Source organism: Heptranchias perlo, chromosome 17 (genome assembly GCF_035084215.1).
Source record: "Heptranchias perlo isolate sHepPer1 chromosome 17, sHepPer1.hap1, whole genome shotgun sequence".
NCBI lineage: Eukaryota > Metazoa > Chordata > Chondrichthyes > Hexanchiformes > Hexanchidae > Heptranchias > Heptranchias perlo.
In genome coordinates, this window is record NC_090341.1 from 57518354 (window position 1) to 57535642 (window position 17289).

At 46.4% G+C, this 17289-nt stretch overlaps 1 protein-coding gene across 1 annotated transcript in view; it reads right to left on the bottom strand.

Moving 5' to 3' along the window:
* LOC137333943 (FYVE, RhoGEF and PH domain-containing protein 5-like) overlaps positions 1–17289 on the bottom strand; it is a 329534-nt gene that overhangs the window by 63761 nt on the left and 248484 nt on the right. Inside the window, 3 exon segments of the mRNA XM_067998296.1 lie at positions 4272–4343; positions 6606–6664; positions 15636–15686. Coding sequence (XP_067854397.1) covers positions 4272–4343; positions 6606–6664; positions 15636–15686 — 182 coding nt within the window.

Below are 17289 nucleotides of genomic sequence, written 5' to 3' on the forward strand. Positions count from 1 at the left end.
GGAGCAGGAGTGGGCCATTCGGCCCCTCGAGCCTGCTGCGCCATTCAATCAGATCATGGCTGATCTTCGACCTCAACTCCACTTTCCCGCCCTTTCCCCATATCCCTTGATTCCCCAGAGTCCAAAAATCTATTCATCTCAGCCTTGAATATATTCAATGACTGAGCATCCACAGCCCTCTGGGGTAGAGAATTCCAAAGATTCACAACCCTCTGAGTGAAGAAATTTTTCGTCATCTCAGTCTTAAATGGCCGACTCCTTATCCTGCGACTATGCCCCCTAGGTCTAGACTCTCCAGCCAGGGGAAACAGTGTCTCAGCATCTACCTTGTCAAACCCTCTCAGAATCTTATATGTTTCAATGAGATCACCTCTCATTCTCCTAAACTCCAGAGAGTATAGGCCCATTCTACTTGATGTCTCCTCATAGGAAAACCCGCTTATCCCAGGAATCAAATCTAGTGAACCTTTGTTGCACCCCCTCCAAGGTAAGTATATCCTTCCTTAGATAAGGAGATCAAAACTGTACACAGTACTCCAGGTGTGGTCTCACCAAAGCCCTGTACAATTGCAGCAAGACTTCCTTACTCTTAAACTCCAACCCCCTTGCAATAAAGGCTAACATACCATTTGCCTTCCTAATTGCTTGCTGTGATTCGTGTACAAGGACACCCAAATCCCTCTGACTACCAACATTTCTTAATCTCTCACCTTTTAAAAAATATTCTGTTTTTCTAGTCTTCCTACCAAAGTGGATAATTCACAATTCCCTCTATTTATTCCATCTGGCACCTTCTTGCCCACTCACTTAATCTGTCTATATCCCTTTGCATCCTCCTCACAACTTTCTTTCCCACCTAGCTTTGTATCATCAGCAAACTTGGATACATTACACTCGGTCCCTTCATCTAAATCATTAATATAGATTGTAAATAGCTGAGGCCCAAGCACTGATCCTTGCGGCACCCCACTAGTTACAGCCTGCCAACCCGAAAATGACCCGTTTATTCCCAATCTCTGTCCATTAACCAATTCTTTATCCATGCTAATATATTATCCCCAACCCCATGAGCCCTTATCTTGTGTAACAACCTTTTACGAGGCACCTTATCAAATGCCTTTTGAAAATCCAAATATACGACATCCACTGGTTCCCCTTTATCTACCCTGCTAGTTACACCCTCAAAAAAATCTAGTGGATGTGTCAAACACGATTTCCCTTTCATTGATTCTGCCTAATCATACTATGATTTTCTAAGTGCTCTGTTACTATGTCCTTAATAATAAATCCTAGCATTTTCCTAGCAACCTGATGGCCTATAGTTCCGTTTTCTCTCTCCCTCCTTTCTTGAATAGCAGGGTTACATTTGCTACCTTCCAATCCACAGGGACCGTTCTAGAATCTACGGAAATTTGGAAGATTACAACCAATGCATCCACTATCTCTGCAGCCACCGCTTTTAGAACCCTCGGATGTAGGCCATCAGGTCCAGGGGATTTGTCGGCTTTTAGTCCCATTAATTTCTCCAGTACTTTTTCTTTACTAATCTTAATTACAGCCTCAGGTGTAGAGAGTGTCGTTCCACATACTGTATGAAAAGACCACACCTCATCCCGTTCACTGGCCACGGCCACCTGGCTCAATTCTTTGTTCATCTAACTGAAGAAAAAAAGGGTAATGGACTCAGGCTACAGGCGCTCTCAACCTCAGTAACTGCTGTTGAAGAAGCCTTGGCGAGTTGCTGCAGTGCATCCTGTGGATGGTTCACACTGCAGCCACGGTGCGCCGGTGGTGAAGGGAGTGAATGTTTAAGGTGGTGGATGGGGTGCCAATCAAGCGGGCTGCTTTGTCCTCGATGATATCGAGTTTCTTAAGTGTTATCGCAGTAATTCAATGATTTGATTATTTGAAGATTCACTGATACAGTAATTCAATGATTTGGTGATTTGAAGATTTGGTGATACAGTAATTCAATGATTTGGTGATTTGAAGATTTGGTGTTACAGTAATTCAATGATTTGGTGATACAGTAATTCAATGATTTGGTGATTTGAAGATTTGGTGATACAGTAATTCAATGATTTGGTGATTCAATGGTTCAGTGATACAGTAATTCAATGATTTGGTGATTTGAAGATTTGGTGAGACAGTAATTCAATGATTTGGTGATTCAATGGTTCAGTGATACAGTAATTCAATGATTTGGTGATACAGTAATTCAATGATTTGGTGATTTGAAGATTTGGTGATACAGTAATTCAATCATTTGGTGATTTGAAGATTTGGTGATACAGTAATTCAATGATTTGGTGATTCAATGGTTCAGTGATACAGTAATTCAATGATTTGGTGATACAGTAATTCAATGATTTGTTGATACAGTAATTCAATGATTTGGTGATTCAATGGTTCAGTGATATAGTAATTCAATGATTTGGTGATACAGTAATTCAATGATTTGTTGATACAGTAATTCAATGATTTGGTGATTTGAAGATTTGGTGATACAGTAATTCAATGATTTGGTGATTCAATGGTTCAGTGATATAGTAATTCAATGATTTGGTGATATAGTAATTCAATGATTTGGTGAGATAGTAATTCAATGATTTGGTTATTCAATGATTTGGTGATATGGTAATTCAATGATTTGGTGAGATAGTAATTCAATGATTTGGTTATTCAATGATTTGGTGATATAGTAATTCAATGATTTGGTGAGAGTAATTCAATTATTTGGTGATTCAATGATTTGGTGATATAGTAATTCAATGATTTGGTTATTCAATGATTTGGTGTATAGTAATTCAATGATTTGGTGATTCAATGGTTCGGTGATACAGTAATTCAATGATTTGGTGATTCGAAGATACAATTACATGTATCCATTTAGTGGAACCCTTCCTTCGATGGCTCCCACTATTTCCTGAAGACATCGATACCTTGTAGCCTCTGGATCCCACATGTGCTCTCTGGTGTCTCACCACTTCAGCATTCTTCGTGTGAGTCGAGACAGGGAGGGCCAGCAGGCTATTCAACATAGAGGGCATCACAGAACAATGTGGTCCTGCTCGCGGCTGTTGTTCACACACACACTCACCGGATCGAGATAAAGAGCTGGAATCCTGTCTGATCTTTTCACTCCTTAAACCAGAGGGACTGAGGCCAATTGGTGCCTTAGCTGAGATCAGTTAATTCAACATACACCAGGGATAAAACCTGGGACCTTCTTGGTCTCTGTGGGCCTCAGTCCCACACCGGGCGGTGACCTCCTGATCCGTGACCCTCAGTCCCACACTGGGCGATGCTCTCCTGATCCATGGGCCTCAGTCCCACACCGGGCGATGCTCTCCTGATCCATGGGCCTCAGTCCCACACCGGGCGATGCTCTCCTGATCCATGGGCCTCAGTCCCACACCGGGCGATGCTCTCCTGATCCATGGGCCTCAGTCCCACACCGGGCGATGCTCTCCTGATCCATGGGCCTCAGTCCCACACCGGGCGATGCTCTCCTGATCCATGGGCCTCAGTCCCACACCGGGCGATGCTCTCCTGATCCATGGGCCTCAGTCCCACACCGGGCGATGCTCTCCTGATCCATGGGCCTCAGTCCCACACCGGGCGATGCTCTCCTGATCCATGGGCCTCAGTCCCACACCGGGCGATGCTCTCCTGATCCATGGGCCTCAGTCCTACACCAGACGGTGCTCTCCTGCTCCCTGACCCTCAGTCCCACACTGGGCGGTGCTCTCCTGATCCATGGGCCTCAGTCCTACACCAGACGGTGCTCTCCTGCTCCCTGACCCTCAGTCCCACACCGGACGGTGCTCTCCTGCTCCCTGACCCTCAGTCCCACACTGGGCGGTGATCTCCTGCTCCCTGACCCTCAGTCCCACACTGGGCGATGCTCTCCTGATCCATGGGCCTCAGTCCCACACTGGGCGGTGCTCTCCTGATCCGTGGGCCTCAGTCCCACACCGGGCGGTGATCTCCTGATCCGTGGGCCTCAGTCCCACACTGGGTGATATATTAACACACTGAGCCCTCTGAGTAATGGTGTTTATACAGTTCTGCCTGTTAACCCTTTGAATACAGTACAGGAGCCGACCTGTCCTGGTCCACACTGAGTGTTGGTGTGGATCTGGTACACCCTGACTCATTCTCAGGTCGAGCTAAGCGCAGTGCAGATAATAAAAGGGCAGAGTCGGGGAGAACAGAAATAACCAACACTGAAACAACAGGTACTCGGAGGTGGATGGAGCAATACTCACCCTCCCAGGCTTCACTGCCTGGCGCAGGCCCCTCACTCTGTGCTCAACTCCCAGCAGCTTCTGAAGATTCACCTATTAGTGTAAGTTGAAAATGAGAAAGAGGTGACGACAGCTCCTACTGATGTGGCCGACCGTTACAAACCAAACACACACAGCACATCCAGAGTTTCCGGTCACACTGACTCTGCTCACTCCAGTTAAATGTCCATTGAAGTAGTGACCTGTCTGATCCAGAACCACAGGCCGTGTATCAGGATCAGGAGCTCCTTTATAGTCTGCGACAATGTGCAGTCCACACAATTTATTACACAAATTGGGATTGTATTCTCTAGAGTTTCGAAGGTTAAGGGGTGATCTGATCGAAGTTTATAAGATATTAAGAGGAACAGATAGGGTGGATAGAGAGAAACTATTTCCACTGGTTGGGGATTTTAGGAGTAGGGGGCACAATCTAAAAATTAGAGCCAGACCTTTCAGGAGTGAGATTAAAAAACATTTCTACACACAAAGGGTGGTAGAAGTTTGGAACTCTCATCCGCAAACGGCAATTGATACGAGCTCAATTGCTAAATTTAAATCTGAGATAGATAGCTTTTTGGCAACCAACGGTATTAAGGGATATGGGCCAAAGGCAGGTATATGGAGTTAGATCACAGATCAGCCATGATCTTATCAAATGGCGGAGCAGGCACGAGGGGCTGAATGGCCTACTCCTGTTCCTATGTTCCTATAACAGGAGACTGGGCAAGCAGAGTTACAATTGGCCTCAGTGGCCCTGGGATTGGGAGAGAATAAGGAAGCAGGGTTCCTCCTCATCACTGTGCTCTCCTGGCGAGCGAGTGTGGAGAATGTATGTGTTCATGTGTGTGAGTGCACTCGTGAGAGAATACTTGTGGTCTGTGTGCTCACGTGTGTGTTGGGAGATGGAGAGTGTGGTCACACGTGTGTGTTGGGAGACTGAGAGTGTGGTCACGTGTGCGTGTTGGGAGACTGAGAGTGTGGTCACGTGTGCGTGTTGGGAGACTGAGAGTGTGGTCACGTGTGCGTGTTGGGAGACTGAGAGTGTGGTCACGTGTGTGTGTTGGGAGACTGAGAGTGTGGTCATGTGTGTGTGTTGGGAGACTGAGAGTGTGGTCACGTGTGTGTTGGGAGACTGAGAGTGTGGTCACGTGTGTGTGTTGGGAGACTGAGAGTGTGGTCACGTGTGTGTGTTGGGAGACTGAGAGTGTGGTCACGTGTGTGTGTTGGGAGACTGAGAGTGTGGTCACGTGTGTGTGTTGGGAGACTGAGAGTGTGGTCACGTGTGTGTGTTGGGAGACTGAGAGTGTGGTCACGTGTGTGTGTTGGGAGACTGAGAGTGTGGTCACGTGTGTGTTGGGAGACTGAGAGTGTGGTCACGTGTGTGTGTTGGGAGACTGAGAGTGTGGTCACGTGTGCGTGTTGGGAGACTGAGAGTGTGGTCACGTGTGTGTGTTGGGAGACTGAGAGTGTGGTCACGTGTGTGTGTTGGGAGACTGAGAGTGTGGTCACGTGTGCGTGTTGGGAGACTGAGAGTGTGGTCACATGTGCGTGTTGGGAGACTGAGAGTGTGGTCACGTGTGTGTGTTGGGAGACTGAGAGTGTGGTCACGTGTGTGTGTTGGGAGACTGAGAGTGTGGTCACGTGTGTGTTGGGAGACTGAGAGTGTGGTCACGTGTGTGTGTTGGGAGACTGAGAGTGTGGTCACGTGTGTGTTGGGAGACTGAGAGTGTGGTCACGTGTGTGTGTTGGGAGATGGAGAGTGTGGTCACGTGTGCGTGTTGGGAGACTGAGAGTGTGGTCACGTGTGCGTGTTGGGAGACTGAGAGTGTGGTCACGTGTGTGTGTTGGGAGACTGAGAGTGTGGTCACGTGTGTGTTGGGAGACTGAGAGTGTGGTCACGTGTGTGTGTTGGGAGACTGAGAGTGTGGTCACGTGTGCGTGTTGGGAGACTGAGAGTGTGGTCACGTGTGTGTGTTGGGAGACTGAGAATGAACTCAAACATGACCCAGTAACCCAGACACTGGACCCAGTAACCCAGACACTGGACCCAGTAACCCAGACACTGGACCCAGTAACCCAGACACTGGACCCAGTAACCCAGACACTGGACCCAGTAACCCAGACACTGGACCCAGTAACCCAGACACTGGACCCAGTAACCCAAAGCCTGGGCTGTGATTCAGGGGGGCCCAATAACCCAACCATTGATCCATGGCTGACAAGGAGCCCTGGCATTTACAACCCAATCAGCAATCCACTTCTGGATTCAAAGCAACACCGAGAAAACCCCACAAAGTGCAGGACTGGACTCACCCCTTGCGTCACACACTGCCCGGCCCGGTCACAAACTTCACTCACAACAACTAAAGCAGCTGGACAGGAAATGGAAACACAGGGGTTAGCAAGACAGCCAATCAGATACAAACCCACCTACTCATCTAACACAGCCAATTAGGTACAATCCCCCCCAGCGGCCGAGTATATAGGAGAGCGGGCGGGCGGGGTGGGGAGAGACACTCTGACCCAGGAGGCAGTCGCAGTTTAGATTCATTCAGTGGTCAGGGACAGGAGGATGTGACTGTGAGTCAGGCGGGTCTGGGGACCCCGATGCAGTGATGGAGGAGCCTCAGTCTTTGACCTTGTCCAACAGGTATGAGGTAATTGCTGCCTGTGTGGATAAGAACTAAGACCGTAGGGAGGATGGGCAAACTGACCATAGTACCATGGTACAGGGGGCCATTCAAGTGGGGGAGTGAAAAGGAATGTGGTAGTGGGAGGGGATAGTATAGTCAGGGAGATAGATACTGTTCTCCGCAGCAGCGACTGGGAGTCCCGAAGGCTGTGTTGCCTGCCTGGTGCCAGGGTTAGGGACATCTCCTCGTGGCTGGAGAAGAACTTAGAGCATGAGGGGGAGGATCCAGTTGTTGTGGTCCACATAGGAACCAACGACATAGGTAGAACTAGGAATGAGGTTCTGCTGAGACAGTTTGAGGAGCTCGGGTCCAAATTAATAAGCTGAACCTCAAAGGTGATAATCTTTGGATTACTACCTGAGCTGCACAAACTTAGCATAGAGTCAAACAGACCAGAGAGTTAAATGCCTGGCTCAAAGAGTGGTTTGGGAGACAGGGGTTTCAATTACTGGGGAGAGAGGGAGCTGTTCTGTTGGGACCAGTGTCCTGGTGAATCGAATAACTAAATTGTAGATAGGGCTTTAAACTAAAAAAAAGGGGAGGGAGGGGGTCAGGTGAGGGGAAATTTAGAAATCTAAAGAGAACAGTCAAGGCATAGAGGGGAGCTGAGGAGAAATGTTTTCACCCAGAGGGTGGTGGGGGGTCTGGAACTCACTGCCTGAAAGGGTGGTAGAGGCAGAGACCCTCATCATGTTTAAAAAGTACTTGGATGTGCACTTGAAGTGCCGTAACCTACAGGGCTACGGACCAAGAACTGGAAAGTGAAATTAAGCTGGATAGCTCTTTTTCGGCTGGCACGGACACAATGGGCCGAATGGCCTCCTTCTGTGCCGAAACTTTCTATGATTCTATGATTTGAACAGAGTAGTGATATGGGTAAAGATAAGCAGAGTATGACAAGAAGGGACAGAGTTTAATGGTAATGGTGCATCAGTGAATAAGGTCAATTCAGGGAAAAATGGTAAAAAGTTAAAATTAAAGGTGCTTTATCTCAATGCACGAAGCATTCGTAACAAGATAGATGAATTAATGGCAGAAATAGAGATAAATGGGTTTGATCTAGTCGCCATTACCGAGACCTAGTTGCAAGGTGACCAAGGTTGGGAACTAAATATTCCAGGGTACTTGACTATTCGAAAAGACAAAATGGAAAAAGTGGGTGGGGGGGGTGGGTAGCCCCGATAATAAAGGATGAGATAAGGACAGTAGTGAGAAAGGATCTTGGCTCGGAAGATCAGGAAGTAGAATCAGTATGAATGGAGATAAGAAATAACAAGGGGCAGAAAACACTGGTGGGAGTAGTTTATAGGCCCCCTCACAGTAGCCATACTGTTGGACAGAGTATTAATCAAGAAATAATAGGAGCTTGTAACAAAGGTAATGCAGTAATTGTGGGAGACTTTAATCTTCATATAGACTGGGCAAACCAAATTGGCAAAGGAAGTTTGGAGGGCGAATTCATGGAATGTATTCGAGACAGTTTCCTAGAACAATACGGCATGGAACCAACCGGGGAACAGGTTATTTTAGATCTTGTATTGTGTAATGAGACAGGGTTAATTAGTAATCTCTAGTAAGGGATCCTGGGGAAGAGTGATCATAATCTGATAGAACTTCACATTCAGTTTGAGAGTGACGTACTGAAGTACGTAACTTAGAGCCTTAAACTTAAATAAAGCCAATTACATAGGTATGAATATTGTAGTACTGGAGAAAGAGGAGGTCCTGGCAGGGTCAAGGACAGAATCTATTTGGTTAGAGATAAGAAATAAAAGAGATGCCATTACACTACTGGGTGTATTCTATAGGCCACCAACTAGTGGGAAGGAGATAGGGGAGCAAATTTGCAGGGAAATTACAGAGAGATGCAATAGCTATAGAGTGGTGATAACTGGGGACTTCAACTATCCTAATATCGACTGGGATAACAATAATAATGTAAGGGGCACAGAGGGGGAGGCATTGCTGGACTTAGTTCCAGGGAATGAGGTGGGCCAAGTGGAGCAAGTGTCAGTGGGGGAGCATTTAGGGAGCAGTGATCATAGTATCATAAGGTTTAAAATAGCTATGGAAAAGGACATTGACCACCCTAAAGTAAAAATATTCAATTGGAGGAGGGCCAATTTCAATGGGATGAGAACGGATCTAGCCCGGGTAAATTGGAATCAAAGATTGGCAGGCAAAACTGTAATTGAACAATGGGTGGCCTTTAAAGAGGAGATGGTTCGGGTACAGTCTAGTACATTCCCACAAGGGTGAAAGGTAGGGCAACTAAAGCCAGAGCTCCCTGGATGACAAAAAAGATAGTGAGTAAGATGAAATGGAAAAAAGGGGCTCATGACAGATGTCAGGCTGATAATACAAGTGAGAACCAGGCAGAATATAGAAAGTTCAGAGGGGAAGTGAAAAAGGAAATAAGAGGGGCAAAGAGAGAGTCTGAGAATAGACTGGCGGCCAACATAAAAGGGAATCCAAAAGTCTTCTACAGGCATGTAAACAGTAAATGGGTAGTAAGAGGAGGGGTGGGGCCGATTAGGGACCATAAAGAAGATCTACTCATGGAGGCAGAGGGGATGGCCGAGGTACTAAATGAGTACTTTGCATCTTTCTTTACCAAGGAAGACATGCTGCCAGAGTCTCAGTAAAGGAAGATATAGTTGAGATACTGGATGGGCTAAAAATTGATAAAAAAAGAGGTACTTGAAAGGCTAGCTGTACTTAAAGTAGATAAGTCACCCGGTCCGGATGGGATTCATCCTAGGTTGCTGAGGGAAGTAAGGGTGGAAATTGCAGAGGTACTGGCCATAATCTTCCAAACATCCTTAGATACGGGATTGGTGCCAGAGGACCGGGGAATTACAAGTGTTACACCCTTGTTCAAAAAAGGGGTGTAAGGATAAACCCAGCAACTACAGGCCAGTCAGTTTAACCTCAGTGGTGGGGAAACTTTTAGAAACGATAATCCGGGACAGAATTAACAGTCACTTGGACGAGTGTGGATTGATTAGGGAAAGCCAGCACGGATTTGTTAAAAGCAAATCGTGTTTAACAAACCTGTTGGAGTTTTTTGATGAGGTAACAGAGAGAGCAGATGAGGGCAATGCGGGTGATGTGATGTATATGGACTTTCAAAAGGCGTTTGATAAAGTGCCGCACGGTAGGCTTATCATCAAGATTGCAGCCCATGGAATAAAGGGGGCAGTAGCAACATGGATACAGAATTGACTAAGGGACAGGAAACAGAGAGTAGCGGTGAACGGTTGTTTTTCGGACTGGAGGGAGGTGTACAGTGGTGTTCCCAGGGGGTCGGTGCTGGGACCACTGCTTTTCTTGACATATATTAATGACTTGGACTTGGGTGTACAGGGCACAATTTCAAAATTTGCAGATGACACAAAGCTTGGAAGGGTAGTAAACAGAGAGGAGGATAGTGATAGACTTCAAGAGGATAAAGACAGACTAGTGGAATGGGCGGACACGTGGCAGATGAAATTTAACGCAGTTAATGCGAAGTGATACATTTCGGTAGGAACAACGGGGAGAGGCAATATAAACTAGAGGGCACAATTCTAAAAAGGATACAGGAACAGAGGGATCTGGGGGTATATGTGCACAAATCGTTGAAGGTGGCAGGGCAGGTTGAGAAAGCGGTTAGAAAAGCATACGGGATCCTGGGCTTTATAAATAGAGGCATGGAGTACAAAAGTATGGAAGTCATGATGAACCTTTATAAAACACTGGTTCGGCCACAACTGGAGTATTGTGTCCAGTTCTGGGCACCGCATTTTAGGAACGATGTGAAGAGGCCTTCGAGAGGGTGCAGAAGAGATTTACTAGAATGATTCCGGGGATGAGGGACTTTAGTTACGTGGATAGACTGGGGAAGCTGGGATTGTTCTCCTTGGAACAGAGACGGTTGCGAGGAGATTTGATAGAGGTATTCAAAATCATGAAGGGTCTGGACAGAGTAGATAGAGAGAAACTGTTCCCATTGGCAGAAGAGTCAAGAACCAGAGGACATAGATTTAAGGTGATTGGCAAAAGAACCAAAGGTGACATGAGGAAAATCTTCTTTACACATCGAGTGGTTAGGATCTGGAATGCACTGCCCGAGGGAGTGGTGGAGGCAGATTCAATCATGGCTTTCAGTAAGAACTTGAAGGGAAAACATTTGCAGGGCTACGGGGATAGGGTGGGGGAGTGGGACTAGCTGGATTGCTCTTGCAGAGAGCCAGCGCGGACTCGATGGGCCGAATGGCTTCCTTCTATGCTGTAACGTTTCTATGATTCTATGAGGGGCAAGCTGGCTGAGGTAGATTGGGATATTAGATTAAAAGGTATGACAATAGATAAGCAATGGTAAACATTTAAAGAAATATTTCTTAATTCTCAACGAACATACATTTCATTGAAAAATAAAAACTCCACGGGAAAAGTGATCCATCCGTGGCGAACTAAAGTCGTTAAGGATAGTATTAGATTAAAAGAAGAGGCTTATAATGTTGCCAAGAAGAGTAATAAGCCTGAGGATTGGGAGAGTTTTAGAAATCAGCAAAGGATGACCAAGAAATTGATAAAGAGGGAGAAAATAGAATACGAAATTAAACTAGCAAGAAATATAAAAACATATTGTAAGAGCTTCTACAAGTATGTAAAAAGGAAGAGATTAGCGAAAGTAAACATGGGTCCCTTAGAGGCTGAGACAGGAGAAATTATAATGGGGAATAAGGTCAGAGACATAAAACAAGTATTTTGTATATGTCTTCACAGTAAAAGACACAAAACGCATATCAGAAATAGTAGGGAACCAAGGGGCTAATGAGAGTGAGGAATTTAAAGTAATTTAAAGTAATTAAGATTAGTGAAGAAAAAGTACTGGACAAACTAATGGGACTAAAAGCCGACAAATCCCCTGGACCCGATGACCTACATCCGAGGGTTCTAAAAGAGGTGGCTGCAGAGACAGTGGATGCATTGGCTATGATCTTCCAAAATTCCTTAGATTCCAGAATGGTCCTAGTGGATTGGAAGGTAGTAAATGTAACCCCGCTATTCAAGAAGGGAGGGAGAGAGAAAACAGGGAACTACAGGCCAGTTAGCCTGACATCAGTCATTGGGAAAATGCTGGAATTCATTATTAAGGATGTGGTAACAGGGCACTTAGAAAATCATATGATTGGGCAGAGTCAACATGGTTTTATGAAATAGAAATCGTGTTTGACAAATTTATTAGAGTTTTTTGAGGATGTAACTAGCAGGGTAGATAAAGGGGAACCAGTGGATGTAGTATATTTGGATTTTCAAAAGGCATTTGATAAGGTGCCTCATAAAAAGTTGTTACACAAGATTAGGGCTCATGGGATTGGGGTAATATATTAGCATGGATAGAGAATTGGTTAACGGACAGAAAACAGAGAGTAGGAATAAACGGGTAATTTTCGGGTTGACAGGCTGTAACTAGTGGGGTGCCGCAAGGATCAGTGCTTGGGCCTCAGCTAATTACAATCTATATTAATGACTTAGATGAAGGGACCGAGTGTAATGTATCTAAGTTTGCTGATGATACAAAGCTAGGTGGGAAAGTAAGCTGTGAGGAGGACACAAAGGGTCTGCAAAGGGATATAGTCAGGTTAAGTGAGTGGGCAAGAAGGTGGCAGATGGAGTATAATGTGGGGAAATGTGAGGTTATTCACTTTGGTCGGAAGAATAGAAAAACAGAATATTTTTTAAATGGTGAAAAACTATTCAATGTTGGTGTTCAGAGGGACTTATTCCTTGTTGACAAAACACTAAAAGTTAACATGCAGGTACAGCAAGCAATTAGGAAGACTAAGGGATATGGGCGGGGAGGTGGAGTTGAGGTCAAAGATTAGCCATGATCTGATTGAATGGCGGAGCAGGCTCCAGGCGCTGAATGGCCTCCTCCTGCTCCTATTTTTTATGTTCTTATGTTCCCCACCTACTGATCCAACATTGCACCAATCAGACACAAACCTTATCTAGCACAGTGCCAAGCAGCTAAAAACCCACCGATCATAGTAGGTAGAGCACAGGAGGCCATTCGGCCCATCGTGCCTGTGCCAGCTCTTTGAAAGAACTATCCAATTAGTCCCATTCCCCTGCTCTTTCCCCACAGCCTGGTAAATTTAATCTCTTGAAGTATTTATCCAATTCCCTTTTGAAAGTTATTATTGAATCTGCTTCCACCACTCTTTCAGGCAGTGCATTCCAGATCATTACAACTCACTGTGTAAAAAAATGTTTCCTCATGTCACCTCTGGCTCTTTTGCCAATCACCTTAAATCTGTGTCCTCTGGTTACCGACCCTTCTGTCACTGGAAACAGTTTCTCCTTATTTACTCTAGCAAAACCGTTCATGATTTTGAACACCTCTATCAAATCTCCACTTAACCTTCTCTGTTCTAAGGAGAACAACCCCAGCTTCTCCAGTCTCTCCACATAACTGAAGTCCCTCATCCCTGGAACCATTCCAGTAAATCTCTCCTGCACCCTCTCTAAGGCCTTCACATCCTTCCTAAAGTGTGGAGCCCAGAATTGGACACAATACTCCAGCTGAGGCCTAACCAGTAATTTATAAAGGTTGAGTAGAACTTCCTTGCCCCTGTACTCTATGCCTCTATTAATAAAGCCCAGGATCCCATTTGCTTTTTTAACAGCCTTCTCAACTTGTCCTGCCACCTTCAAAGATTTGTGTACATGCACCCCCAGGTCTCTCTGTTCCTGCACCCCCTTTAAAATTATACCATTTAGTTTATATCGCCTCTCCTCATTCTTCCCACCAAAATGTATCACTTCACACTTCTCTGCATTAAATTTGATCTGCCATGCGTCTGCCCATTTCACCAGTCTGTCTATGTCCTCCTGAAGTCTGATACTATCCTCCACATTGTTTACTACATTTCTGAGTTTCGGGTCAACTGCAAACTTTGAAATTATACCCTGTATAACCAAGTCCAGGTCATTAATATATATCAAAAAGATATATATATACCCAACACAGCACCAATCAGCTACAAACCTTATTTACTCATCCAATACAGCACCGATCAGTTACAAGCCACAGGGCTAAGGGGAAAGAGCAGGTAATGGGACAAATTGGATAACTCTTTCAAAGGCACGATGGGCCGAATGGCCTCCTCCTGTGCTGGATCTACTATGATACTATGAAGCTCCGACTACTCCTGCTCCCCATGTTCTGGTATCTGTACCCCCAGATCCTGGTATCTGCCATTCCCCCCACCCCCCCAGATCCTGGTATCTACCACCCCCCTCCCCCAGATCCTGGTATCTACCTCCCCCCCTCCCCCAGATCCTGGTATCTACCCCCCCAGATCCTGGTATCTACCTCCCCCCCTCCCCCAGATCCTGGTATCTACCTCCCCCCTCCCCCAGATCCTGGTATCTACCTCCCCCCCTCCCCCAGATCCTGGTATCTACCTCCCCCCCTCCCCCAGATCCTGGTATCTACCTCCCCCCCTCCCCCAGATCCTGGTATCTACCTCCCCCCCTCCCCCAGATACTGGTATCTACCTCCCCCCCTCCCCCAGATCCTGGTATCTACCTCCCCCAGATCCTGGTATCTACCTCCCCCACTCCCCCAGATCCTGGTATCTACCTCCCCCCCCACCAGATCCTGGTATCTACCCCCCCAGATCCTGGTATCTACCTCCCCCACTCCCCCAGATACTGGTATCTACCTCCCCCCCTCCCCCAGATCCTGGTATCTACCTCCCCCACTCCCCCAGATACTGGTATCTACCTCCCCCCCTCCCCCAGATCCTGGTATCTACCTCCCCCAGATCCTGGTATCTACCTCCCCCACTCCTCCAGATCCTGGTATCTACCTCCCCCCCCCCACCAGATCCTGGTATCTACCCCCCCAGATACTGGCATCTACCTCCCCCCTCCCCCCAGATCCTGGTATCTACCCCCCCAGGTACTGGTATCTACCTCTCTCTCCCTCCAGATCCTGGTATCTACCTCCCCCCCCACCAGATCCTGGTATCTACCTCTCTCTCCCTCCAGATCCTGGTATCTACCTCCCCCCCCACCAGATCCTGGTATCTACCCCCCCAGATCCTGGTATCTACCCCCCCAGGTACTGGTATCTACCTCTCTCTCCCCCCAGATCCTGGTATCTGCTCCCCCGATTCCTAGTATCCATTCGATTTAGCAGCAAATTCACACATGGTTGTTTCAATATTCAAGAAAATTGTGCCTTCCCAAGGAATAGATCTCAGAACCTCACAAGCTGTTCACATCATTAACACCTAACAACCACCACCACCCCCATTCCTCATGGACTTATAGAATCATGGAATCATACAGCACAGAAGGAGGCTGTTCAGCCCATCGTGCCTTGCCAGCACTTTGAAAGAGCTATCCATTCAGTCCCATTCCTCTGCCCTTTCCCCATAGACCTCCAAATTTTTCCCCTTCAAGTATTTATCCAATTCCCTTTTGAAAGTTATTATTGAATCTGCTTCCACCGCCCTTTCAGGCAGTGAATTCCAGATCATTACAATTTGCTGTGTAAAAAAATGCTTCCTCATGTCACCTCTGGTTCTTTTGCCAATTACCTTAAATCTTGTCTATTTTTTGTAATTATATTTTGTAATTGTGTAATTACCTTGTGTATCTTCATACTCAGTGCAGTCTGGACATAAATTATTCAAATAGTCTGGAAAAAAAATAATAATTTCAGCCTAGAGATTGGAGCACAGTTGGATCCTGATTGGTTCAAAGATCAGAGTGAATGTCATTGTGAGCCAGCTCTAGGTTTGCACACCCTCTCTATGGGGTTTCGATCGCTCAGTGTCAGCAAATCTCCCTCTATACTGAACACTGAACATTCATCGAACTCTCCCAGGGCAGGTACAGGGTTAGATACAGAGTAAAGCTCCCTCTACACTGCCCCATCAAACACTCCCAGGGCAGATACAGCACGGGTTAGATACAGAGTAAAGCTCCCTCTACACTGTCCCATCAAACACTCCCAGGGCAAGTACAGCACGGGTTAGATACAGAGTAAAGCTCCCTCTGCACTATCCCATCAAACACTCCCAGGGCAGGTACAGCACGGGTTAGATACAGAGTAAAGCTCCCTCTACACTGTCCCATCAAACACTCCCAGGGCAGGTACAGCACGGGTTAGATACAGAGTAAAGCTCCCTCTACACTGTCCCATCAAACACTCCCAGGGCAGGTACAGCACGGGTTAGATACAGAGTAAAGCTCCTTCTACACCGTCCCATCAAACACTCCCAGGGCAGGTACAGCACGGGTTAGATACAGAGTAAAGCTCCCTCTACACTGCCCCATCAAACACTCCCAGGGCAGGTACAGCACGGGTTAGATACAGAGTAAAGCTCCCTCTACACTGTCCCATCAAACACTCCCAGGGCAGGTACAGCACGGGTTAGATACAGAGTAAAGCTCCTTCTACACCGTCCCATCAAACACTCCCAGGGCAGGTACAGCACGGGTTAGATACAGAATAAAGCTCCCTCTACAGTGTCCCGTCAAACACTCCCAGGGCAGGTACAGCATGGGTTAGATACAGAGTAAAGCTCCTTCTACACCGTCCCATCAAACACTCCCAGGGCAGGTACAGCACGGGTTAGATACAGAGTAAAGCTCCCTCTACACTGTCCCATCAAACACTCCCAGGGCAGGTACAGCACGGGTTAGATACAGAGTAAAGCTCCTTCTACACCGTCCCATCAAACACTCCCAGGGCAGGTACAGCATGGGTTAGATACAGAGTAAAGCTCCCTCTACACCGTCCCATCAAACACTCCCAGGGCAGGTACAGCACGGGTTAGATACAGAATAAAGCTCCCTCTACACTGTCCCATCAAACACTCCCAGGGCAGGTATAGGGTTAGATACAGAGTAAAGCTTCCATTTGTCCCATTGAAAAACGTGCCCATTCAACTTCAGAAAAGCGATGCATTCTCTTCCCACATGAACCATTCTGTGAATGTAGGAAGAGAAAAGTAAATTTGATCACCTGTCCGGATTGGATTAGAAGCGACATCCCAGAAGTGAAAGGCCAGTGTCCAGCCCATACCCCTGCTCGTTCCCAACCACTAACTCCCTGTGTCTTCCTCTCCACTCCCTTCTCAAGACCTTAGATTGTAAGAGAAAATTGCTGTTTGAAATGTTTGTTTAATGTTTAATGTGTTGGGGAGATTGAAACCTGATGTTTTGTTGTGTATCAATGAGTATTTAAGAGCAATGGTTAATTGGGACACCACACACAGGAACAACTTATAACAGAC